We start from the raw sequence: 25,040 nt of genomic DNA, 5'->3' as shown, positions 1-25,040 counted from the left end.
CCAACTTAATACAACCTTCCCCTATCTTACCTCTTTCCTCTACTATCTTAGGAGGACTGTGGAGAAAGTGCTTTTTCACGCAGGTAGCGTGGCCGAGCGGTCTAAGGCGCTGGATTTAGGCTCCAGTCTCTTCGGAGGCGTGGGTTCGAATCCCACCGCTGCCAGACCAGAGTTTTTCTCGTTATCTACGCACCCTGTAAAAATTCATAAAGAGACCTTTTAAAATATTTCGTTTTATGAGAACTGCTGTTACGGATCTCACCACTGTCTTCCCTCTGGTACTCCAGAGAAATCCTAGGTCTGCATCCTATCCACAATCCAAGACTTAATGGAAACTGCCGAAGTACTCATTTCTTAACTGATCTCCATTTAACACGTCCTCAAATAATATTCTTATCTCTCAAATTTTGCGCAATATGTTGTATATTTAAATGATTTACTGTGTGTTCTCTGAGTGATACAAGCTCCAATTACCTAGTCTGCGAAGTTCAAAAAATAGCGCCCTAGTTTGCTTTTCTTTTCACATCTTCTCGGATCATAAGAGAACCTCATATATGAAAATAATTTATAATAGAACATACTAATTAATATTCAGTGAAAAGAAGAAGGTTCCACCGAGATTTGAACTCGGATCGCTGGATTCAGAGTCCAGAGTGCTAACCATTACACCATGGAACCTAACGCCCAAATTACCTCTGAAACTTTATATACTATCGAACTTCCTGTTTTGTGTGTCTTCATGCTGTATCGTTCACAGAAGAAAAACTGCTGTCGGATAAGGGAAACACCGCTGTCGAGCACTTGAAATAGAAATCGAGATATAGTCTAAGTGTAAAATAAACACCATACGTAGAAGACAGTACAAAAAAAATTGTTAAAATTTCATTAACACTTTAAAACAATTGATTATATATTAACATGCTAAGATTTCGGATATATTGGGTTAAAAAATATGTTTTTGACATTAATTTTGACTTTTGATTTTTACTGTTTGTAACGAGGCTACTAGAAAATTTAAATTAGCATATATGGCTTGCATACGTACTGCTCTCTACTTCCCTTCTACGTATTCGTTCTGCGTTCTAAAACCTTGACGCACTTTGTAAAACTTTCTATTAAAACCAAGTAATAGTATACTTGTTATTCTCCTTTGTTTTGTTCGAAGGAATACTAATATTAATTGCACTCAAAAGCAAATAGCCATGTTCAGATTGGAAAAAGTGTAACGCCCGAACAGGGACTTGAACCCTGGACCCTCAGATTAAAAGTCTGATGCTCTACCGACTGAGCTATCCGGGCTCCTGAACACACGTTCCTATCTAATCTTTAAGAGTGTTGCTTTTGCGAAATTCCAGGCTAGCAGAACAGCCAGGGAATTCTATATATGGGGGAACAGGACTCAGGCATAGATCCCGAAGAAGCGGGAAAAGGCGGGAGACTGCTTATCGTGCTCCTTATCCGGCCTTTCTCGAAGACAGCTCCTGCCAAGTTTGAGACGCTGCGGTGCCAGGACTGGCCGCGCGGGGCCGCTGCTGGCTACGGGCTTCCACCACCAGAAGGTTCCTTTCCCAATCTGGACCACCTAAATCTCTGGCACCCTCGTTCCGGCCCACCCGCCGGAAAGCTGAGCGCAGGCCGGGAGTGTAAAGAATGCCACTTTGGACCTTCAGAAGAAGTACGCCCGAGTCCACTTCGGTCCCCTGACTGTCTCCATTGAAAAGGAGAGATTGAGATAGGGCGTGCCAAAGATCGGGGACACAGTGGGCCAGGAGTGGGGATGGTGGTGCAGTGTACGGGGTAACAGGAGAGTTGTTTCTGACCCCCATGCAGTGTTCAGGTTTGGGTGTGCGACTCTCCTGCGTGTGGCCGTAATCACGTGTGATTTATGGTTGAGTGTGACTTGTATAAAATGATTCATATGGATGATTCACAAGTAGGAATGTGGGTGCTCTGTGCCGAGTTGTGGTTGAGAGAGGAAGAAAGGGTCTTGTGGGGAAGTTGGGACGTGGGCAGATGAACAAGGGCCCCAGACCATCAATAAGGCCCCTGAGCAGCAGGAGGGCAATGTCCCAATCATACAGTCATCACCTACTGTCTCTTTCTCAGCACTTGATTCCTCCCTTCCCAATGGGGCGAGGGCTCCTGATATCCATCTGGGTGAGTCCTGTCCTGTCAGCCAGAGGGACTGGCTGTGCCAGAAGCAAGCAAGCAATTATTAGGGTTCAAGTGTGGGCGAGGTGAGGGAACCCTCAGTGAGCCAGGGCAGATACCAGGAGCTTCGGGAGAGAGAGATCATCCCAGAGAGAGCTTGGCCTTTCCTCAGAGGCCTACCCAGCCCCCTATATCCCTTACCCAGTGGCTCAGAGCCCAGCAACTCAGTCTTGCTGGGCCTGTGGCTCACCTCCAGGCCAGCTGCTGCTGGAGCTAACCTTGCAGGGGGTGGGGGCGTCCCTCCTTTCCCCCATCATGGCCGTTTACCGCGTGCGTGTGACCACTGGTCCCTACCTGGGGGCCGGCACGCTGGACAATATCTCCGTCATACTGGTGGGCACGTGTGGTGAGAGCCCCAAGCAGTTGCTGGATCGCCTGGGCAGGGACTTCACTCCTGGATCGGTGAGTACAGAGAGGGAGGAGCGACCCCTGAGGTGCAGGGCGGGCAGAGGACCCTGAAGGAGGGGAGGATGTTCCCTTCAGGGCTCATCAAATCTAGATGCCGGCCCTGACCTCCTCACCATCCCTGTTCTAGTCCCTGTCTTTCCTGGATATGATAAACCTTACCCAGGCAGGGCTGTTAAGGAGCCCTGGGCAGGAGGTCAGAAGAATTTTGCTGACTTCCTAGCTTCTCCTCTCATAACCGAAGGCGGGCTTTGGGCAAGTAGCTTGAACTCCCTTAGTCTGGATTTCCTTTTCTCTGGAGAGGATCTGCCTGCCTCTGCCAGGCCTCAGGATTGTTTGCTGGTGGGTCTTGGGGGGAGGGGGGAGTGGTCCCCCAAGTGGGCTAGTAAAATCCAGAACTCACTCTGCTTATGGTAGCTGTGATTGCTTCTGCCTGGATGAAGAGGTGGCTTCTTCTGATTCACACAAAGGCACCACATGGGTTAGCAGTAGCTCAGGTTTCTATGCCAGAATAGATGTAGGTATAAATGCACCTTGCAAAGTGCAAGGACAGTCTTGGCAGTTCCTTGCCTCTAACCTGCTTGTTCTCTTGGTCCTCAGGTGCAGAAGTACAAGGTGCGCTGCTCAGAGGAGCTGGGTGAGCTCTTGCTGCTGCGTCTACATAAGGAACGCTATGCTTTCTTCCCCAAGGACTCTTGGTACTGTAGCCACATCTGTGTCACTGGCCCTGATGGTACCCTTTCCCACTTCCCCTGCTATCAGTGGATTGAGGGCTACTGCACCGTAGAGCTACGACCAGGAACAGGTAGGCCAGAGTCAGGGGCTGGCCTGTGCTGCAGAAAGTCTGTTGGGACTAGGGGTGATGTCTCCCAGAGCCCAGGGTATAGGGAACAGGGTTGGGGTTAGGGTAACTGGAAGTCAGGGCTCCCAAGTAGATGCTTTCTGAAAAAAAGTGAGCCTCTAAGACTCTGAAGTTCAAGGGCTTTCTGGGCAGTATTTACCCCTCTGGTGACACAGTGACTAGACATGCACTCATATACACTCACACCACCCAGACACAGACACAAGCACACACAGATGGCCGTTTGCTTTCCGCTGACTCTCCCTGTACTTCCCCAGAGTGAATTCCTCTGGAGCCCAGAGAGGAACTAACCTGCAAGCTGAGTAATTGGATTTCAACAGGTAGAGAAGCCCTGAATGTTGAGAGAATTTAGCTAAAAAGGCCCTGTCAACTACTACCAGCTTTTCTGGTGTGGATGAAGTTCCAGTGAGGTGCTGTTAGGATTTCTTATTGAATTTGGGGGCCTTTCAAGAACACTGGGCTTGAGCTTTTTCAGCCTCTGAACTCTCATATCTCCTGAGCTGTCTGATCTGAAGAGGCAAGACTAGGGTTACTCTAAGGTTTGAGATGAGTCTTAAGGGTGAGAGATGCTATTCTAGGTCAGGGTGAAGTGAGTGAACATTATCCCTCAGCCCACAGTGAGTTATTCATAGACCTCACTCTGAACCCTTATCTATCATAATAGTAATCCATTCATCACTTCAAAAAATATATTCATTCACAAATATATTGTCAAGCGCATGCCATGTGCACAGTGCCAGGCACAATGCTAGATGCTGGGAATACAAAAAAATGAATACAATGTGACTTCTGCCTGGAAAGAGTTTATAGTCTTGGGAAGGAGATATACATGCAAACAATTAGGTAGATTGTTATAATTTGGAGGTAAGGTTGTCCTGAATCCCTTCTACTGATGAATGCACAGAGAATATGGGGCATCCATGTCACTGAGGGGTTGAGTTCAAGGGTTAGGGGGTTCAAGCAAGCTTTGCTGGAGAAGATGTTATTTGAATGAAGACTTATATGATGAGTAATTTTCATTCCCCACAGCAAGAACTATTTGTCAGGACTCCCTTCCCCTCCTTCTGGACCACAGGAAACGGGAACTCCAGGCCCGACAGGAATGCTACCGGTGAGGGTGACCTAATTTGACTTCTTTCTCCATCATTATTCTGATCTCAGACTTAATCACCCTGTTACTAGCTCTGACCTCAGTTCCAACTTTGTGGGCCAAACTACGATCAGGACCATTATTTAAACCTCAATCTAATACTGACCTTGAGTTCAGACCCAGAACATCGGTACCAATAATTGTCCCAATATCATTAGTGAATCCATACTCATCCCTAGCTGTCCTTGATGTGACCCAGATGTCACATATAGCCTTAATATTGAAGGAATCCCAGCCCATCCTTAGCCTCACCCCCGAAATAGTTATGATCTTACTCCCAACACAAACCCTACTCTAAACCAGGCCTGGACATTTATGTCGTCTTCAAATGCTACCCTGATCTGAAGCCTCAGGGAGAAGATTCTGATTCTTTGTCACCTACCCAGAAAGTGGCTGTTTTCTAGGAGTTTTATTTTCAAAGCATGTCTTTAAAAGTTAAGGTTTCTGTATACCCTAAGTTTGACTTGCCACCTCTAAACTCTTTCCCCTGAAAGTTGGAAAGTCTATGCCCCTGGCTACCCTGGCATCGTGGACGTCAGCTGCTTTGAGGAGATGGAGTCAGACAAAAAATTTGCCTTGACCAAGACAACGCCTTGTGCAAACCAAGATGACAAGTGAGGGAGGACCCAGGCTTGGGAAGAAGGTGGAGGGATATGAAGTGAAGGATCCATTGGGAGGATGGAACCCAGACCACCTGGAAAGAGAAGTTGGGGTCATGATAAGTGCAATTTAATTTAAGCGTCAGGAGCAAAATGGGCAAGGGTGGCCCAGGTCCCTAGTAGAGAAGAGGAGGACAGGGCAGTGGAAGAGCTCAGAGTAAGGGAGGCCTGGGGCTTCTGGGGGAGGAGAGAGGAAAGGGATTAAGGAGAGTGAGCTTAAGGTCTCTGACTGTTCTCTGTTCTTCTTCCCCTACTCTCTCCCATCCCCCAGCAGTGGGAATCGGTACCTGCCTGGCTTCCCCATGAAAATTGACATCCCATCCCTGCTGCACATGGAGCCCAATATTCGATACTCAGCCACCAAGACTACCTCGCTGATCTTCAATGCCATCCCTGTGTGAGGCAACTGCCCTCTCTGTACTCCTGTTCTCTCTCCTGTCTGCCTCTGTCCTTTTAATGCACAGCCACATCTCTGCCTCAGTTTCCTCTCTCCCTGCCCCCAGTCTCCCCTCTCTTTGCCCCTCAGGCTCTTCTCCCTCTCTCCTTAGACACAGTCTTTGAGCTAGGGAGAGGAAAGGGAAGGTGAGAGTGGGTGAGTTTTTGGCAAACCCAGGTCACCTTAGCAGGAGGAGTGGGAGGATCAGCTGGTCATCTGTACAGTGGCTGCATTAGAAGGCCCAGAGGAGGCCAGGGCAAGGAGCTGGCTTATCATCTTCTGGGCCTCTGTGCCAGAATGATTCTTTTGGAGAAGGACTAGTGAGAGGGGGTGCAAAGGTTGGAGGAGACTCCAGAGTGTCTGTGGTAGCTTGGAGCAGGCAGGCTTCAGGTGGCTCAGGCTTTAGGACAAGGGCCCACTGAGAGGCCCTGGCAGGGCCAAGGGTCCCAAGGAGCATCTCAGAAGGTAGAGTCATCTGAGTTGGTCCCCAGATGGATATGTAGGTCTAGCCAGGGGAGGGCCTGGGAGACCACCAGGACAGCTGGCATGGGGCTCACAGAAGGGCCAGTGGTAAGAGGGAGCCAGCATTTGGCAGCTGTCCAGGTACTCATGGAAAGGAGGGGACAGTAGTTGGGCTTTTATGTGGGGCTACTACGGGGTGTTGTGAAGGACATTTGTGACAGGCCCTTGGAAAAAGGAAAGCCCTTTCTTTCTCCTTTATTGCCTCCTCCTACCCAGTTTTTCCCATCCCCTGGGTCCTGATTGGGCAGGCACTCAGCAAATGCATGTGGAAGGAGGAGTGAACGGCTTAGTGAGAACACAGGAAGTTGTCCCTGGGCTTGTCACATTGCTAATTCCCCTTTGCCCTCTGCCCTCTCCAGGTACCCACACTCTTTACAGCACATTAGCATTCTTACACAGCCTACCTTGTTGACCAGTTGCCACAAACCTGCCTGCATTCCCTTCTGTTTGACTTGGCCCAGTTAGTGAATGATTATTATGAACTAGGTATGTTGGGGCATACAGAGCCAAGTCATGGCCATAAGAGCCCGTAGTATAATGGGAAATGATATGAGTACATTGGGTTTATAATGTAACAAAGGGAGTGATACGAATTTTGTGAAAGATACACAAGAGGCATGCATTTGGGAGTGATCAGACTATGCTTCATGAAGGATGTTGCATGTAAAATGCACACAGAACAGATAGATTTGATAGTAGGTAGAGATGTAGAAGATGGCTTTCTAGAAGAGGCATAGCTTGAGCAAATCCCTGGACAGGAGGGAAAGCAGACTTCACTTTAAACATTTTTTTCTGATCATAAAATAATATATGCTTATTGTAAAAAAAATTCAAACAGTACAGACATCCACAAAGTGAAAAGTGCATGTCCTTTGGGTTGCTAATCTCACCATTATCAGTCCAGGGTATAAAGTATATCTCTGGTTGTATTTAGCAAAGAGGTGCTGGTTAGCCTTGTCTAGTGCACAGGGTGGGAGAAAAAGCTAGAAAGATTGATAGAAACCAGCTGGCAGGAAGATTCCTAGCCAGCCTTAGCAGTTGGGGCTTTGTTCTGTAGGAAAAGGAGAGCCAGTGAAGATCTATAACAAGATAGAAGCTTGGAGAAAGCAGCCCAAAATGCCAATGACGATTACTTTTCTGTACCACATGGCCACGTGTGCCACCTTTGCATACACATGTGGAGCCACCCCTACAAAGCCTCAGCTGGCCTCTAGACTTTTTCTCCTATGTGGACTGTTGGACACTCTGCTCTGGGCATTGACCTTGTCAGTTTCCTCCGGGCCTTTAGGCTGGGGACGCAGTGCCCTGGCAGCCTCAGGCCCCACCCTTATTTTTCCTCCTCCTCAGGTCCTTGGGCATGAAGCTTCGAGGACTGATAGACCGAAAGGGGTCCTGGAAGAAGCTGGATGACATCCGGAATATCTTCTGGTGCCACAAGACTTTCACTTCAGGTGTGCAGAGCAAGGCAGGAGATGTTCATCCTCCACTCTACCTCATGCTCAGACCCCCTGCTTATCCTAGGAAAGCACTCTCCTCCAGCTCTCTCAGAGACATGCTGGGTTCCAGTGGGAGGGACTCCTGGTTTCACTGGTAGCAGTTTCACAGATTGCCCTTAGGACCACACATCTCCCCTTCCTCTGAGAAGACACAAGAATAGGGGAGTGAGGATGGATAGATACTACACTTGCCTGGGAGAGATCAAAGGTCATTAAGGGAGTCCTGATCCTGTTCAGGGGCACCAGCCTCTTTTCTTCTAACTATACCCCTTCTCGCAACCCCCGCCCCACCAATAGTTCTGGGCTTTGAGGCTAGACTTAGGTCCAAATCCCTGTTCTGCCAGTTAACTGAGCAAGTTACTCCATCTCTTTGACTCTCAGTGTCCAGTGTTAAATTGAAGATGGAATTATACCTACTTCATAGGGTTGCTGTGAGGAAAACCTAAACCATAGTGATGAACAAAAGCCTGGGCAGGAGCAGGATCTAGGGAAGCAGTTTCCAGACCAACCATCTCCTGTCTCTTGAACCCTAGAGTATGTAACAGAGCATTGGTGTGAGGACCACTTTTTTGGGTACCAGTACCTGAATGGCGTCAATCCTGTCATGCTCCATTGCCTCTCCAGCTTGCCCAGCAAGCTGCCTGTCACCAATGACATGGTGGCCCACTTGCTGGGACCTGGCACCTGCCTGCAGACTGAGCTAGAGGTGGGTGAGTTGCCACTATGGACAAAGGATTGGTGCAAAGGGTAAGGATGGGATGGCTGGTGCTGCATCCAGCCTGCAGGCCTAATCTTCTGAGCAGTCCTGACTCTGTACCTTTTAAGTATGGTAGATGTGAATGAGGGCTAAATGGGGCTTGGAATGGCTTGAGGCCTGACATGGCGTCTGGTAAAATGATTTGAATGACCAGGGCTCACTGAAGAGATAAGAATGAACAGGACAATTTGGAGGAGGAGGCTCTGCCTCTGTTCTGGGGCCTCCAAGATCCTGAGTGCTGAGGCCGGAAGAAAGCTCTTTTAGGACACACCGAAGGCAGTGCCACTAGATACAGCAGGAACAATCATGCGGAACTAGGAGCTTGGAGGGTGTGGGAGAAGTTGATGATCCAGTCTCTCTGGGGCAGCCAATCCCCTCAGGTAGCCTGCAGAAGGTTGGAGATGTGTTTGGTAATTTTGCTGTTGTCGGATACACTGAGGTCATCTGTGGTGAGAATAGGAAGGACCAGACATGGGTAGAGGGGGAGAGGGTGCTGGCTTGTCCAAGCTGGGAAGCCAGGTGAGAGGTTGCACAAGAAGGGACTCTGCTGGACCTCATTCCGGACATTCTGGGAAGGGTGGGGTACCCAGTGTTGGCCATTAGTGCAGGCGCTAAGCTTTACTGAGGCCCGTGCTGGGGTAGGAGTGGGCAGAGAACAGGGAGGAAAGTGGAGCGCGGGCGGGAAGGGTACTCTGAAGCTCTGTTGCGCCTTCCCCAGAGGGGGCACATCTTCCTAGCCGACTACTGGATCCTGGCGGAGGCCCCTGTCCACTGCTTAAACGGTCGCCAGCAGTACGTGGCCGCCCCGCTCTGCCTGTTGTGGCTCAACCCGGAGGGGTCGCTAATGCCCTTGGCCATCCAGGTGAGCCTGGGGCGGGACTTCCGGGGGCGGAGTCTCAGGGGGCACACTGGCTGTCTTGAGCCTCACTCCCCTATTATTTTTGAATGTAGCTCAGCCAGATCCCGGGGCCCGACAGCCCCATCTTTTTGCCCACTGACTCCGACTGGGACTGGCTGCTGGCTAAGACGTGGGTGCGCAACTCTGAGTTCCTGGTGCACGAGAATAACACGCACTTCTTGTGCACGCATTTGTTGTGCGAGGCCTTCGCCATGGCCACGCTGCGTCAGCTGCCGCTCTGTCATCCTATCTTTAAGGTCTGTGTGACCCCCGGGAGGGGCCAGAGGGAGTGGTGCCAGGGTGGCTCTCTCCCCTGACCTTCGGCTCCTGTGAATTCATCCCACTCGCAGCTCCTGCTTCCCCACACTCGCTACACGCTGCAGGTGAACACCATCGCCCGCGCCACGCTGCTCAACCCCGAGGGCCTGGTGGACAAGGTGCAGCCTCCCAGCCCCCCGCCCACCCAGTTTCTGAGGGACGGCCCCGGAATACACTTTGCTCCGCCTTCAAGCCTGTTGAGCCTCCAATCCCATTCTGTCATCCAGTTCCAAGCCCCCCTCCCCCAAGTCTCCTATTTGCCCTGCCCACAAATCCTGTCCCCGCCCACCAATCACGCCCAAGGGCCCCACCCCCTCAGACCCCGTTCCAAATACTCTTTGAGGTGGATGGGGCACCCTCCGCCTAAGCACAGCTCCTTGCTGACCCTGCGCCAAGCCCTGCTCTCGTCTCTCTGCCTTCCTAACAACAGTTCATTCTTTCAGTTACCAAATACTTAAGGATTACCTCCTATGCATGTAGGGCAGCAATATGCGCAGCTCATGTCAGGCCCCTATGGGTGTTTGATCTGTGGTCTTGGACTGCCTGATTAACTGAAAAATCCCCTCCTCTGAGTCACTTGTCCCATCTCATCCCCAGGCAGTGGGTTGGGGATGGGAGGGCCTGGGAATTGAGCTGTGATGTGTCCTCAGGTCACGTCCATAGGGAGACAAGGCCTCCTCTACCTCATGAGCACCGGTCTGGCTCACTTCACCTACACCAATTTCTGCCTCCCGGACAGCCTGCGGGCCCGCGGTGTCATGACCATTCCCAACTACCATTACCGAGATGATGGTCTGAAGATCTGGGCGGCCATTGAAAGGTATAGGCCTGGGACACTGTAGTCAATCTGGCTCCAACAGGGCCTCCTCCTAGCCCAGGGGCAGTGTGGACCTCTGTGCTCATGCAGACTAGGGTGGTTAGTGCTGGGGGTTCCAGGTGTTCTCCGGCCCAAGCATGGAGCACTCCCAAGGGTGAGAGTTGGGGTTGGGGTCTCCTGTGAAATGGGAGCTTCGGGCTGGAGGGGCTGGGCTATGTGTGAACACAGTGGAGGAAGGGACGGGAAGGACAGGATGCCCAGAGAAGGTGAAACATCTAGACGTAGACTGGGGCCTCCAGGCAGGCAGGTCTTCCTTTCTCTAGGGTGCTGAGTGGGGAGGGGATGCAGCATGAGTCTGGCTCTCCTCTATACTCGCTTGCCCGCCTGTGCAAGAAGAAGGCCCAGAGCACCCATGACTCAGAAGTGGGGGTGAGACTTGAGAGAAGCCTAGGCACTCATGTTCCAACTGCATTTGAGAGTCCTCACTGAACTCCTGTGAACTCTCAGTGGACTGTGATCAGCTGGCTCTTCCCAGCCTGAGTGGCAGTGGACCTTGGTTTTCTGGCCAGACCTGAGCCTAAGGTCACCACCATGGCATGGGCATCTCTTTCCTGCAGCTTTGTCTCAGAAATCGTGGGCTACTATTATCCCAGTGATGCGTCTGTGCAGCAGGATTCGGAGCTGCAAGCCTGGGTCAACGAGATTTTTGTTCGGGCGTTTCTGGGCCGGGAAAGCTCAGGTATCCTCCAACCATAATCTTCCAATGACCTAGTACTCCTCCTGGCCCCACCATTAATCAGTTCCTATTTATTGATCAGCCTTTGAAGTATATCCTATTATTAGCCCCACTGAATAGATGAGGAATAGGCACAAAGAAGGCTACGCAGCAAGTGGCAGAGGCAGGATCCAGAGCCAGCTCCCATCGTCTCCAAAGTGCTTGCTTTCAACCACAACCCTGTGCCCCTCCGGTCCCTTCTAGACTTTCACAAGCCCGAGCCCACCCATTCACTTCTGCTTGTTGAGCTCTATGGATGTGTCACATCATGTGATAGGAGCCATCTCTGGCCTCAAACACAAAAGATTCTGGAACCCTCTCTCATACTATCTCATGACTATCCTGCCAGGTGGCCCCTCCAGCCATCAACCCCTCTCACTTCCTTTGGCTTCAAGGAGTGGGGTGGTTTGCTGCTGCCTAATTCTTCCTTATTTACTCCTGTCACCTAACCCTAACTTTCCTCTCTCTTCTGACACTGGCTGAGAGGCTTTTATGGCCCACCAACACCAGTAGCCCCCTGGTAGACCTACTTTGCTAAACCTCAGTGCCAAGCAGGTGCCCAGACACCCTACCTTTCTGAAAGTGTTCTCTTAGCTCCAGGGAGAACACATTCTTCTGAACCTCCCACTTCTTCCCAGATCCCTGCCGTCTCCCCATCCCAGCTGTTGGCTTATATTGTATCACTGTCTCCTCTCTCTACCCCTCCCTAATGGAATAATCCTTTCTCCTGTTTCTCCTTTGTAGATGATTCCATGCTTGGAAATCCCCCACTTCCCATTCCCCGAAAGACTTTTCTCGTTAGCTGTCTCGAAGTCACTCTTCAGACCAGCACATGAAAACTATAAGTCATCCCACTACAGAAGGACTTTAGGCCTTGCTTGGTTTATACATCCCATTGCTACTCTTCATAGCCTATTTCCCTAGTGCTGCTGTACTGTGGTCTGTACATTAGGCTCTGGAAAATGCAGATGAGGCCTCTATATCTGGGTGTAGTGGAAGAGAAGGAAAAGCTCAAAGTGGCACAAATGTCCACCTTCAGTTCCCCCAGCCCTGGCCCAAGGGTGGAAGACTCACTGCCTGGGACATCTCCTCTCAGCAGGGATGTGGCTTTTAGCTGACTTAGTGCTTCTGGTGGCCACCCAGAGGAGTTCCTGTCTGGGGAGATCCTGGGAGGACGAATGGCCTCAGGTCACCCACAAATAGAATGAACAGCTTTTGCAGCCCTACCTATAATTGGCTCCAAGGCTTTTTTTTTAAAACGAAAATATTTAAACACATAGAGAAATAGAGTATAATGTAATGAATACCTATTTACTCACCACCCAGATTCAACAATTGCTAACATCTTTACCATATCTGATTAATCTGTTGCTTTTATTTACTGCCAGTCTTTTAAAGTAATTATATAATATTTCATATTTTACTCCTAATCAATATGCATTGCAAAAAATGACATTTTTCTACACAACCACAATACTGTCATTACACTAACCAAATTGACAATAATCTCCAATATTGCCCTTTCCTAGTCCATATTCAAATTTACTCATTTGTCTCATTTTCCCTTAGATGATTCTGTTGATTCTGGAGTCAGTCAAGGACCACATGATATATTTGTTTTGACTCTAAAGTCTCTTAATTTAGGACAACATCCCCCTTCCCTTTTTAAATTACATGGCATCTGACAAGAACTATTGAAAAGCCAGGACTAGTTCCACAGAATGTCTTACCTTCTGAATTTATCTAATTGCTTCCTCATAATGTCATTCTCTTTGTTCCTCTAGCCCCTGTAATATCTAAAGGAAGTAATGTCTAAAGGTTAAATACTTTTGGCAAGACTATTTCTCAGGTGATGCTCTGTTCTCCACATTGCATCATCTTGGGAGGCTCATATATCAGGTTGTCTCACTACTAGTGATACCAAGAGTGATTTCTCGGTAAAGGCAGTGACAGCCAGATCACTTTTGAATCTTATAAAGGGTGATCCCTCCTTATGCTTTGCAAGCCTACTGTTAATCATGGGCAGTTCTGATTCTGACTACTCCTCTTTCTGGAGGCAGTTCTCTTTGGGGTTGTCTGTTTCCTATTTAAGACCCAGAGGGGGATATAATTACTCTTGGCTCAACTCTCCTATCTTACTTTATTAAACTTGTCTCTGATTTAACACATCAAAACATTCTTCAAATTGACAAACATCTCTCCCGATCAATACAAACTTATCCTAGATTCATATGTTTTAAGGTGAAATTCATTAACCTTAGTCAGTATGCCTTTTGCTACATATTTTAAGGGGAAAAAGTATCATGAGCTATAGAAAAATTCCCATAGGTGATCTGACTGCTTTACTTTTTTATTATTCTCAGCCCTCGAGGTTAGAATATCAACCACGAACAGAACATTCAGAAAATTCCTACACACCCCGAGTCAGATACCCAGCCTTTCCTCCAAACCTCTCTGTCTGCTCCAAACCTTTCCTCCAGCCTTTCCTCCAAACCTCTCCATTGCATCAATCTCTCTCCAGTCTTCCTGACTCCAAACTTTGGAGCCATCTTTGACTCATGTTCCCCTCTGCCTTCCTCTCTTCCTAAATCCAGTTGGGTGGCTAACCCTATTCTTGTTATTTTTCACTGTCACAACCCTAGTTTCAGTCCTCTATTCTTGCATTGTGGCAGCTGCTTCTCAACCAGTCTCACCTCTCCCAGCCTCTTGATGCTTGCCTGCCAAGCCTGTGAAGTGCTGCCTTGGTAATCCTCTGAAATAGTGCCCATAAACCACCTGGCTTGGCACACGGCTGCAACTTCACCCCTAAGAAGTACCCTCCTTGACCCTTCACCTTGTTTATGCCCCATTCCTTCCCACTGTGGCTTCTTACCCTCTCAAGCATTCACTTCATTCAACCAGTCATTACTGAGCTCTTAATATGTATTCAGTATTCTTCTAGGTGAATATGACAGACAAAAATTCCAGCCTTTATGGAGTTTAACATTCTTGCGGGGAGATACAGATCACAAACAGATATGTCAGGTGGTTATGAATGCTAAAAAGAATGATACGGCATCAGAAATCACTAAATGTGTCAAGGTGAGAGTGTAATTTCCAATAGGTGGTCAGAAAAGGCCTCTCTGAGGAGGCGATGTTTGAGTAGGGATGTGAAGGAAGTGAGAGAGCTGGTTCTGTGGATAGCTGACATAAGAGCATGAAGGCAGAGGTGGGAGAGCAATGCCCTGAGGTGGGAGCATCCTGGGTGGCATGAGGAATATCAGGAAGGCCTATGTGGCTAGACTAGAGTGAGAGGGAAAAAGTCGAGAAGGGAATGAGGTCAGAGAAGAAGTCAGAGCCAGATCAAGCAGGGCCTTGGTGAGGTAAGTGAGATGGGGAGCCCTTAGAGGGTTTTAGCAAGGGGTGACATAACTGGATTTATGCTTCTAAAGGATCACTCACTTCGGCTGTCAGTGATAAGGGTGGAAGCAGTCAGATTCATCCAGGAACAAGATGATGGAGACTGGGTAGGGGCGGAGTTTGGAGGTAATGAGATAAAATCAACTTTTGGAAGTATTTGCTGATATTTGTGGTATGAAATAAAAAGAGCAGTGCACAGGGTAAAGAGTATCAAATGGGACCACTGTGGGAGGGATGGGTGTGGGGGTAGGTAGTCAAGCATTACGTTTTGCAGATGTTAAGTTTGAGATGCCTCATAGACACTTAGGTGAGACTGTCAGGTAGCAGCTGCAGATTTAAGCCCATTGTTGAGTCTAGAGTTCAGGGGCCAGCGGGAACCAGGGATGTGAACTTGTCAGCCAGTGGGAGGTGGTTAAAACTGTAAACTTGAATGAGACCAGTGAGGTACAGAGAGAAGAGAGCCAAGAGCTGAAATGTCTTCCTCTGTCATCTTTTTTCCATTCAAAGCTCACTCACTCTTACTCAGGGAGGCCCCTTCTCCTCCTCCGGGGGAGTGCCCCCAATTAGATTAGCCCCAGTGCTCTGCCTGCCTGCCTGCTCTCTCCTCAAAGAGCCAAGCCCTGGGCCTTAAAGCTTCCTTCTGCTTCCATCACTGTCAACTTATGAGTAGCACATTCTGGTTGTCTGTTCCTGCTGCTAAGTCTAGTAGCTGATGATCCACTACTGGGTGCTTGGTCAAATCTTGGTGAACTGAGTAGAATTAAATCATTAAGTGCCAATATGGGCTGCAGACAGAAGTGCCTTGGTGGTCAGAGAGAGGCAGCTTGGCTGTCAGCTTGAATCTGGCTCTTGCTCTGTGGGCTCTGCTGGCTGGGCATTTCTGGTCTGATCCCAGCACCCAGCTCTTATCCTGACCCCATTTAGAAACCATGAGCCTTGGTGATGACCATTTCTAACCTCAGCCCAACCCTAATCATAGTCTAATGACAGTGGTGGCCAATTGTTCAACCCTCACATCCTCACTCTCCCCATGTACTGAGCCCCAGCCCAGAGCTGCCCCTAGGAATCCAGTCCTCTCCATCCACACCCTTTCCTTCCTCCCACACCCAGGCTTCCCAAGCCGGCTGTGCACCTCGGAAGAGCTAGTGAAGTTCCTCACTGCAATCATCTTCAACTGCTCTGCCCAGCATGCCGCTGTCAACAGTGGGCAGGTGAGGGCAGGCCTAGGGGACATTGGGTCACACAATGCACGCGAGGCTAGAGTTTGGATTGAAAGCATGGGTGGATCAGGGTCGGGATGGATTTATGATTAGGGATGGGGTTTGAGTAGCAACTTGGTGGAGTAAAAGGCTGGTATTGAATGATGATTGAGGTGGAGCTGGATCCAAGGTTGTAATGGTAACTTAAGCTGGTGTTTTGTAGGGAGTAGGATTTATGGGCTCCTGTCAGGCTAGGATGCAGCCAAGTGGAGTATCAGATTGCTCTGTGTGGTATGCCAGCCCAAGGCCCATTTCTAGGGTTACCTCCTCTCTGGGTCCTCCTCTTTCCTTTGGTGATTCACTTTACACAGTTCTGGAACATTGGGGTGGGGAGTAACAAGGGATGAGCCAGGCTTCTGCCCCACTTCTAGAACTTTCTACCCTATACCCCTCCCTCTCTTTCCACAATCCCCTCATTTCCCAACTGCAAAACCTGGGATTGTAGGGGCAGTATCAGGGATGCTGCTGCTGATGGAGCTGGTCCTTCCCCTCTGGCCAGTTGACTCAGCTTGGATGGGGGTCTCCACAGCATGACTTTGGGGCCTGGATGCCCAATGCCCCATCATCCATGAGGCAGCCCCCACCCCAGATCAAGGGGACGACCACCCTGAAGAGTTACCTAGAGACCCTCCCAGAAGTGAACGTCACCTGTAACAACCTTCTCCTCTTCTGGTTGGTCAGCCAAGAGCCCAAGGACCAGGTGTGTATATAGGGTGGGGTGAAGGGATTGGGGTTTGCAGGGCCTAGACAGTGGTGGTGGTAGCAGCTATTTTAGGGGGAGCTTGGGGGCTGACGGTGGCATTTATGTCCACTGCTGAATTGCTCTGTGTTCTTCAGTTTCTTCAGGAAATTATCCCAAGAGACATATATTGAAGCAAATACCAGTTTAGTAAGTAGGGTACAACATCCATTCAATTCACCAGTTTACCAATCCATCCATCCATCCATCCATCCATCCATCCAACCATTTATTCATCCATCAGTCATTCATCCATCAACCACTCATCCATTCATCCAAACATTCCATATGTATACCTTCCATATGTCAACAGAGTACTGGGCACCAGGCATATAAAGTTGAGTTAAGCATTTCTGTTTCCAAGAATCCTACTGTCTAGCTGAGGAGATATATACACACGTGAAAAAGGACACTACAGTGCTGTAGGAATTATTAATGTACTAATTATTCCATTTGAACATGTACTTCTTGAGCACCTGCAATGTGATAGACACTGATGGGATGATGTGAACCCTGTCCTCATGAGGGTGGAGGGTTCCCTCCCCATGGGCCAGTGGTAGAGGTGAGGAACCTGACTGAATCTGGGTGAACCCAGTAAGGCTTCTTGGAAGAAGTAACATCTAAGCTGAAACCTGTAAGACAAGTAAGAGTTTGGCAGACAAAGGAGGGGCAGGGTTAATTTTTTAGGCAGAGGGAAGGAAGATTGAACTGAAGTGAAATGAAGGCAAGAGTCCGCTGGTGTGTCTGTAAGATCACAAATGGTTCAGCGAAGGCACAGTATTCATTCAGAGGACAATGAGAAGCCACCGAAGAGTTTTAAGCCTGGGGTGATGTGGCTAAATTTGTGTTTTAGCAAAAGTGCTTCTTTGGCTGTGTAGATGAATGGGAGGTGCAAATTTGGAGGCAGTAATGACAGGGAAGAGGCAGTTACGTTGGCTAGGATTTATAGGGGAGCAGCCATTTAATCATCAATTACCATCATCTCAATTTATACATTGAGTTATCAGTCATGCCTCTGCCTTCCTGGTCTTGTTTACAAGTTCTCTGACGTTATACGAATATCTTCACTTCTCATGCTTGACTCCATTTGCTGCGGATAATTTATCTCCTTAACAAGTTTTAACTTACCATCTCATAGCCTGGGAATGCTAGAAACTCATCCCTTGTATACTGATTCTTTCCAGTCTCAGCTCCCAAGGATTTGAAGACATTCACTTCTGTTTTTATAAAGGAAAAACTCTGTTTTTTGTCTTCTCACAGAATACTCTATTACTACTCTCAATACTCTCACTCAATACTCCTGGCCACCAAATGTGTGGGGGTTGTTCCCACACCAAGCAATTCTCAGGCACTACCTGGGTGGCCTATAATTTAACTTAATTCTGACACTATGTATCTGGAAATAGTGTCAGATCCCACAGGTTAAGGGCGCAGTCCCACAAGACTGCCACTCCCCACTTCAGATACAATTGCCAATAGGAAGTGTGGTTGTCACCTGTGCTTCTGACCAGCCAGCTATAAATCAGAGATTTCTACAGCCCCCTCCTCAGGGTTGATCATTTACTGGAACAACTCCCAGAACTCAGGAAACTGTTTACTAGATAACTGGTTTATTATAAGAAGATACAACTCAGGAACAGCCAGATGGGAGAACTGCACAGAGCAAGGTGTATGGGAAGGGGTGTGCCACGCTCTCACATGTTCGCCAACCTGGAAGCTCTCTCAACTTGTACTTTAGGGATTTTTTAATGCAGGCTTCATTACATAGGCATGATTGTTTAAATCATGGCCCTTGGGGATTAATTTAACCTCCAGCCCCTCTCCCCTCCCCAGAGGTTGGGGGATGGGACTGTAAGTTCCAACCTTTTTATCTTATGGTTGATTCCAGTGGCATCCCATCCTTAGGGGCTTTCCAGAAGTCACCTCAATAACTCAGGTTAAAAGGGGCTTATTTTGAATAGCAAAAGACACCTGTAACATTCTATCACGAAATTATAAGGGTTTTAAGAGCTCTGTGCCAGGAATAAGAGGAAGACCAAATATATATTTCTTGTTATAAACCACAATATCACGGTGGAGAGGGATGAGTAGGCAAGAGGATGAAGGCGGAGGGTTCCCTCGCCATGGGCCAGTGGGAAGTTTAACCTAGAAAATTGTAGTAACAACTACCAAATAATAGCAGCTCTCACTTCTTGAGGATCTATCATGTATTAGTCATTAAATCAAATATCACATGTCCACTATTTTAAAATACAAATTAAATAAGTAGCTATATTTAAAATGCTTAATAAAGTGCCTAGTATATAAGTGTTTGGCAAATAGTAGTTCCATTTTATAGGGGAGAAAACAGGTTCAGAGACATGAAGCAATTTACCCAAGGTCACACAGTCAGTAAGTAGGCTTTCAAATCAGTCTGTCATATTTCTATGTGCTGCTTTTTTGACAGCTACACTATAGTTTCAGAAATTGGAGGTCAATTTGGTAAGACATAAGACATAAGACATAAAACCGATTCTTTGAAAAAAAAACAATAAAAGTAAGAAACCAGAGACAATTATGATCAAGAAAAAAGAACGTAAATGTACGTTAGGAATAAAAAAGACAGATAGCCATTAATACAGAGAAGATTGAAAAAATTAGAAGAAAATACAATTTATAATTTTAGGCAAACAAATGTGGAAATATAGATGAAATAAATGATTACATAAACAAAACAACACCAGAAGAGATGAAAATCATATATGAACAGAAAAGGTTGTAAAGGATCTGTTCTCTGCCCTTGCAAAGGAGATTCTAATAAACCTTCAAGGAACAAGTAATTTCTAAGTTGTTCAAACTGCTTGAAAGTATAGAAAAGGCTAGAAGCTTCGCAAATCATTTTACTGGGTTCTGTTTTACTGGGGACGCTGATACCAGCACTTGGCAAATGTAGTGCCCTTCAGAAAAGAGGTGAGTCTCAGGTAGAGGGTTCTCATCCTAGATCTACATGTCCCACATATGTGACCTTGGGTATGTAATTGGGCATCTCCAAGCCTCAGTTTTTTTTAGCTATAAAGTGAGAATGATAAGAGTACCTGTCTTACAGGATTGTTGTGCCATTGTTATAATCCATGTAAAGTGCTTGCAACATGTTAGTTGTAATTAAGAAAATAAAATTATAAACTTGTTCCACTTAGCTATGACAATCTTAAAAATATATCAGCAGCCAATGAAGGCCAATAGTAAATAGTAAAACAATAATACACCATGACAAAGTCTAGTTTATTCTAAGAATGAAAGGAATGAAAGGTTGATTCAACCTTATGAAATCTAACAATATTATTTGTTACGTCAAAAAAGAAACACACCATATAATCATCTCAACATAGGCAGAAAAAGCATTTGATAAGTATGAACAGCCATTACTAATAAAAAGTAAACTAAAACTTGTTTATAGAGTTTTGATAAAAAGTATATTTCAGAAAATAAAACACTGTACTTACGGTAGAATAATAATGAGGTCTCCTCATTAAAGTCAGGGACAAGAAAACAATGCCACTGTTACTGCTGTTATTTAGTACTGTTTTAGGAGGCTTTGCCAGCAAAATAAAACAAAATGAAGAATTTTTTAAACATCAATGTTATTGGCAACAGTTATATTGTATGAAGGTTATATTGGATGGGAAATGTGAGCTGGTTAGGAGGCCCACACCATGAACTGGTTGTGATGTGATTTTAGAGAAGGGGCAGTCCTGTACTGCCACAGGATGGCATCGACTCAAGTTCATCCCAATATTTCTTGATTGTGGTTGGCCATGATATACAATGTGACAATGTATGGTGATGGCGATTGTGTTGGCAAAAGTTTCATTATGTCGGGTGATTGGGAAGATACCTCAGACCTGGTTGTCTTCAGGGGTTGACTTTTGTGAAATTGTGAGGTAATAGGGCATATTTGCTGGAGCATGTTTACATTGATTTCAGTTGTGTTATGAATGTGATTGTGTTCTTTTAGTTCACAGAACAGTGGATCAGACACTGGAAGGGACCTTTAAAGATTTTCTAGTTCAATCCATGCATTTTCTCATGCAGAAACTGAGTCAGAGTAACAGGCAAAGGATTACCAGCAGAGGGAGCACGAACTTTAGGTTGGCAGGCTTCTGGCCCCACACTCCGTGGGCTGTGGGTGTCAGGGATGCTCTGTGCCAGTTGCCTGGAGTGGTGGTTTGGTGTTGTGGTTTGAAGGGTTTGCGCTTACAGTAGCTGTGGCTGATTCATGTCCTTAGAAGCAACCGTGACTGTATTTGTTGGCACATGTGGTCTCCTCTCATTATTCTCCATCCCGTCCTGAACATCATCCTGACCCCGCACCTGATTTTCTTCCAGCGGCACCTGGGCACCTATCCAGACCAGCACTTCACCGAGGAGGCTCCACAGCGGAGCATCGCAGCCTTCCAGAGCCGTCTAGCCCAGATCTCACGGGACATCCGGGAACGGAACCAGGGCCTGGCGCTGCCCTACACCTACCTGGACCCTCCCCTCATCGAGAACAGCGTTTCCATTTAATCCCCTCCTCCTACCACCCTGGAAGAAAGGCCCAAGCATGAGGAGGGCCAGCTTCTACGGATCTTCCAGGCTCTTTCACCCTCCCTGTTCTCCATCAGCCTGAACTGTCTCCTCTGCAGGTGGGGACTTTTTCCACCTAAGATGGCTCTAGCATCATATGAAGTAGGCCCTTAGCTCTGAGAGACCAGTACAGCAGTGCCCAGGGTGGGAAACTGCTGACTAAAATGAAACGCACAACAGACACTCCAAAAGGAAGAAACCTCATTTACCCCTTTCCCTACTTTGGTCAGCCTCATACTTCCTTCTGTCAAAATCTACCCACTCCCTTTGGGACCCCCAGCTTGGGACTCTGAGCTCTCCTTTCCAATCCTCCCCCATTCCCAAACTCTTTTTCTTTTTTCTTTTCTTTTTGTTTCTATGTTCTTCCAAGCCTAGGACTAACCAATCCAACTTCCTTCTCTGGAAGAGCCTGGAAGCTGGGCAAGAAAGGATGTATGCCCTAGATCTGCCATGTGGTCCTCTCTGATCCCAGCATCTTTAAGGAGAGAGTTAGAATTAGATCCTAGCTTACTTGGACCTCTAGCTGCAGTTCTCAGGACCAGGCTTCCTGGCTTGGGTGTTTATAGGGTCTCTCCCCAGCTCTTGTTCCATCCACACTACCACCCCCCCTCCTTTTTTTGTTGCTGCTCTTGAGCCCAGTGAGTTCAATAAAAAACAATATATTTGGCTCCCATCTTGTTTTTGTTTTAATATATGTATGTGTGTATGTATGTAGGCAGATGGAGTACCAGGGGGTTGGAGAAGGATGGAGCAGCAGTGAGTTCCTGGATCACCAGTTCTGGAGACAGGAAACCTCTCAGTTCAACCCACCACATTCCTGCTTTCACTTCCTAGAGAGTGTCATTCATTGAGGAGTGAAAGAATATTCAGATTCAAGGGGATGATAGGAAAAAGTAGGTATTTTGCAAAGCCTGAGAATCCAACTTCTGGGTGTGAGAATTGTTAGTGTTGCCACTAAGATCCGGTTCCTCTTCTGGACTCATGGAAGACTCAACCTCTAGCTCTTTTATGGTGGGTGGAGTCCCAGATGAGTTTTGGCTAACAAGCTATGAGCAGAAGTAATGCAGGTCATCTCCAGGCTGGAGCGTTTAATTACTTTCATGACCCCTTCAGAGTTTTCTTCTTTCTGCCTCTGCTGTTCTAGAATCATGTGTTGAGATGGCACTTCTAGCAACTTCTGCCTCTGAGGGACTGACCAGGGCAGAGGTCCCTGCTGACCTGAGTTGGACATAGAGCTGAGAAACTTTTGTTGGGTTAAATTATTGAGATTTTGGGATTGTTGTTGCAGCATAATCTAGCCTATCTCGACTGAAGCAGATGGTAATCTTAGGAGTCTTCTCTTCTCCCTTCTGGCCCGCAGCCCTTAAGTATAGACTCGTGCAGCCCTCACGTCAGTTATCTGTACCTTTCTCTCTAGCCACTAAACACTTTCTTGTTTCCTACTTCCCGAGACCTCAGATCCAGCCCCATTACCTCCTTTGCCTCTTGTGTCAAATTCTGTGACTGACCAAACTCTGATCATCGTCTCTCTCTGGCCAGTCACATTACCTGGGATGGAAGTAGGGGCAGTTAAAGGTCAGATTTCACTTCTTGTACCTGCATCTTGGGAGATGAGAATCCCCATGTCATGGCGCTTGAAGAGGTATGTTTAGTGATATCTCACTTGCAAATTCTAACCTAAGTATGTAGCCCAAATCACCAGATGTTGTCCATTTTAGAACAAATTCAAAGGACTAAGTGCCCCCTAGTGCCCAGGAAGACTGCAGCAGAAGCTGGATGCGCCTACCTTTCAAATCTGGACTTTGACTTAAACCAGTAGGATCTGCATATGCTGGAGGGATGTCAGGGCACACTCAGGCATCCTATCCCTCCAAGAGGATAAACATTCTTTGGCCTGCACAAAAGTGAGCATTAGGAGGCATGTCCATCTTAAAAATGCCCAAGAGCCAGAAAGAGAGGGCCCAGGATGGATCACTGTAATCTGGTTTCCCAGAAAGCCAGCTTGGAGGGAGATTTATTGAGGAGACACACCCATCAGCATGTAGGATTCTGCCCAGGCTCTGGGCACCTCTGGGAACAGGATGTGGGGAAGGGGCTCATATAAAGCTGGAGCCCTGTCAAATGAGGTGCTTCCTCTAGCTTCCACTTTGACCTCTCTATGCTTTTTGGTTAGTCTGGAAAGCAGCTGGTATAGTGAAAAGCACACCAGCTCTCTTTCTTCAGCTGGCCTTGAGCAAGGCCTTCAGCCTCAATGGCCCAAGTCTGTCAGATAAATGCAAGGGACAAGAAGACTTGAAAAGTCACTCTGGTGTTTACATTCTAGGATCTGCTTGTCTCATGTCTCATGACACTGTTTTTGACATTGGGGAAGCAGCTATGAACTCCCCTGGCACTATACCAACCTCCACTGGTTTATAGAGGGTCAGACAACAAATGCATAAATAAACACACAAAGAAACAATTCCTTTCAGATTGTTGTAGCACATTCAGGAGATGAAACCGGTGTGTTAGCATGACTGGGAGTGGAAGAGAGTGGGGGAAACTTTAGATCTGGTGGTCAGGGAAGGCCACTCTGAGGAGTGACAGTCGAGCTGAGACCTGAATTGCAAGAATAAAACACTTGGGACAGCTTGGGGGAAAGGTGTTACAGACCAAGGACAGGGTAAGCACAAGGGCCCTGATGAGCATGTGTTTGAAGAATGTGGGAAAGGCCAGAGGGGCTAAAATAAGGTGACCAAGGGGTTGGATAAAAGCTGGGTCACACATGGTCCTGTAGTCCATGGTAAGTCCTTGGACTTGATTCTAAGGGCAACACTATATCAAGCTCTGATGAGTTTTAAGCAGAAAAGTGACCTGATTTGATTTTTTAATCTGCGTCTCAGGGATGTGGGGCTTCAGGGGTTTCTCTCTGCCTTACAGAGCTTGGGGTGGGGCAAGGTGTGTGTGTGGGGATGCCCCAGCAGTGAAGACTCAATCTCCTATGTGGGTGGACCATTGTGAGCTAACCCCAAAAGCTCTCATCCTCTCCTGCTCTCTGGGTCCACCCCTGGTCCAGGAGAACCAGTTCTTCAGCCCAGTGAGCACTTACCTGGAGTCATGTGTCCACATTTTGGTTGTAATGGGGAATGCCCTATCGACATCTTCATGCCTAAACCTCTTCATGTCCCTAGCCACGTTCACAACCCCATCATCCCCGTTTCCATCCCTGTTTCTCTCAGGAATCTAATTCTCACTCCAGACTTAAGTAGAGCCACCACTCCTCTTTGCTGGGAGAGAGGGACTGGCTGTGGGGAGACTTACTGATAGTGGGTTATGACTTGAAGAGGCAGCTTTTGGGGGGTGGTGGTAGATTCCCTTCCCACCATTCATGGTGACACCCAAACTCTACTACACCATCAGCTCCCTTTCCTGTTTTCTCAAGGTCCTCTTTCACCTTACCCTCTGGTCACCTGTGTGTCCTTGCCTCTTCTCTACTTCCTACAGAGTGATCTTACCACTAGAGTAGAAGGTTAAGGCTGGGCCTCTTACTCTTCTACCTCAGGACCCTGTGTCCCCAAGAAGCTTGGAGGTGAAGTTTACCAAGTCCCTGACCCTCTATTTCCACTCCATTCCATTCTGCTCCTCACCAAGGCTTAGCAGCTCCCTGGGGACACAGTCTCTAGGGAAGGGAAGTGGCTAGAAGGCAGGAGGCTGGAAGAGTTTGCAAGGAATTTGCATCATTAGGTTCCTAGC

At 47.6% G+C, this 25,040-nt stretch overlaps 1 protein-coding gene and 3 non-coding genes across 4 annotated transcripts; 2 read left to right on the top strand and 2 right to left on the bottom strand.

Moving 5' to 3' along the window:
• Positions 1-82: 82 nt before the first annotated feature.
• Positions 83-164, top strand: TRNAL-UAG (transfer RNA leucine (anticodon UAG)). The gene has a single exon. It is a non-coding gene; the product is annotated as a tRNA-Leu (tRNA).
• Positions 165-606: 442 nt separating this feature from the next.
• On the bottom strand, positions 607-678 carry TRNAQ-CUG (transfer RNA glutamine (anticodon CUG)). The gene has a single exon. It is a non-coding gene; the product is annotated as a tRNA-Gln (tRNA).
• Positions 679-1,226: 548 nt separating this feature from the next.
• Positions 1,227-1,299, bottom strand: TRNAK-UUU (transfer RNA lysine (anticodon UUU)). Its single transcript has one exon. It is a non-coding gene; the product is annotated as a tRNA-Lys (tRNA).
• Positions 1,300-1,530: 231 nt separating this feature from the next.
• On the top strand, positions 1,531-21,980 carry ALOXE3 (arachidonate epidermal lipoxygenase 3). The gene is made up of 15 exons (XM_039847278.1): positions 1,531-2,613; positions 3,217-3,421; positions 4,508-4,589; positions 5,123-5,242; positions 5,559-5,684; positions 7,593-7,696; positions 8,275-8,447; positions 9,217-9,360; positions 9,450-9,653; positions 9,747-9,833; positions 10,365-10,534; positions 11,149-11,270; positions 15,816-15,916; positions 16,494-16,664; positions 21,069-21,980. The coding sequence occupies exons 1-15, from the start codon at positions 2,467-2,469 to the stop codon at positions 21,246-21,248; spliced, it is 2,136 nt and encodes a 711-aa protein (XP_039703212.1). The 5' UTR covers positions 1,531-2,466; the 3' UTR covers positions 21,249-21,980.
• Positions 21,981-25,040: the final 3,060 nt, after the last annotated feature.

Source organism: Pteropus medius, unplaced genomic scaffold (genome assembly GCF_902729225.1).
Source record: "Pteropus medius unplaced genomic scaffold, Ma_sr-lr_union100, whole genome shotgun sequence".
Classification (NCBI taxonomy): domain Eukaryota; kingdom Metazoa; phylum Chordata; class Mammalia; order Chiroptera; family Pteropodidae; genus Pteropus; species Pteropus medius.
Note: the sequence above shows the minus strand (reverse complement) of the source record. Positions and strands in the feature narration are given on the sequence as shown.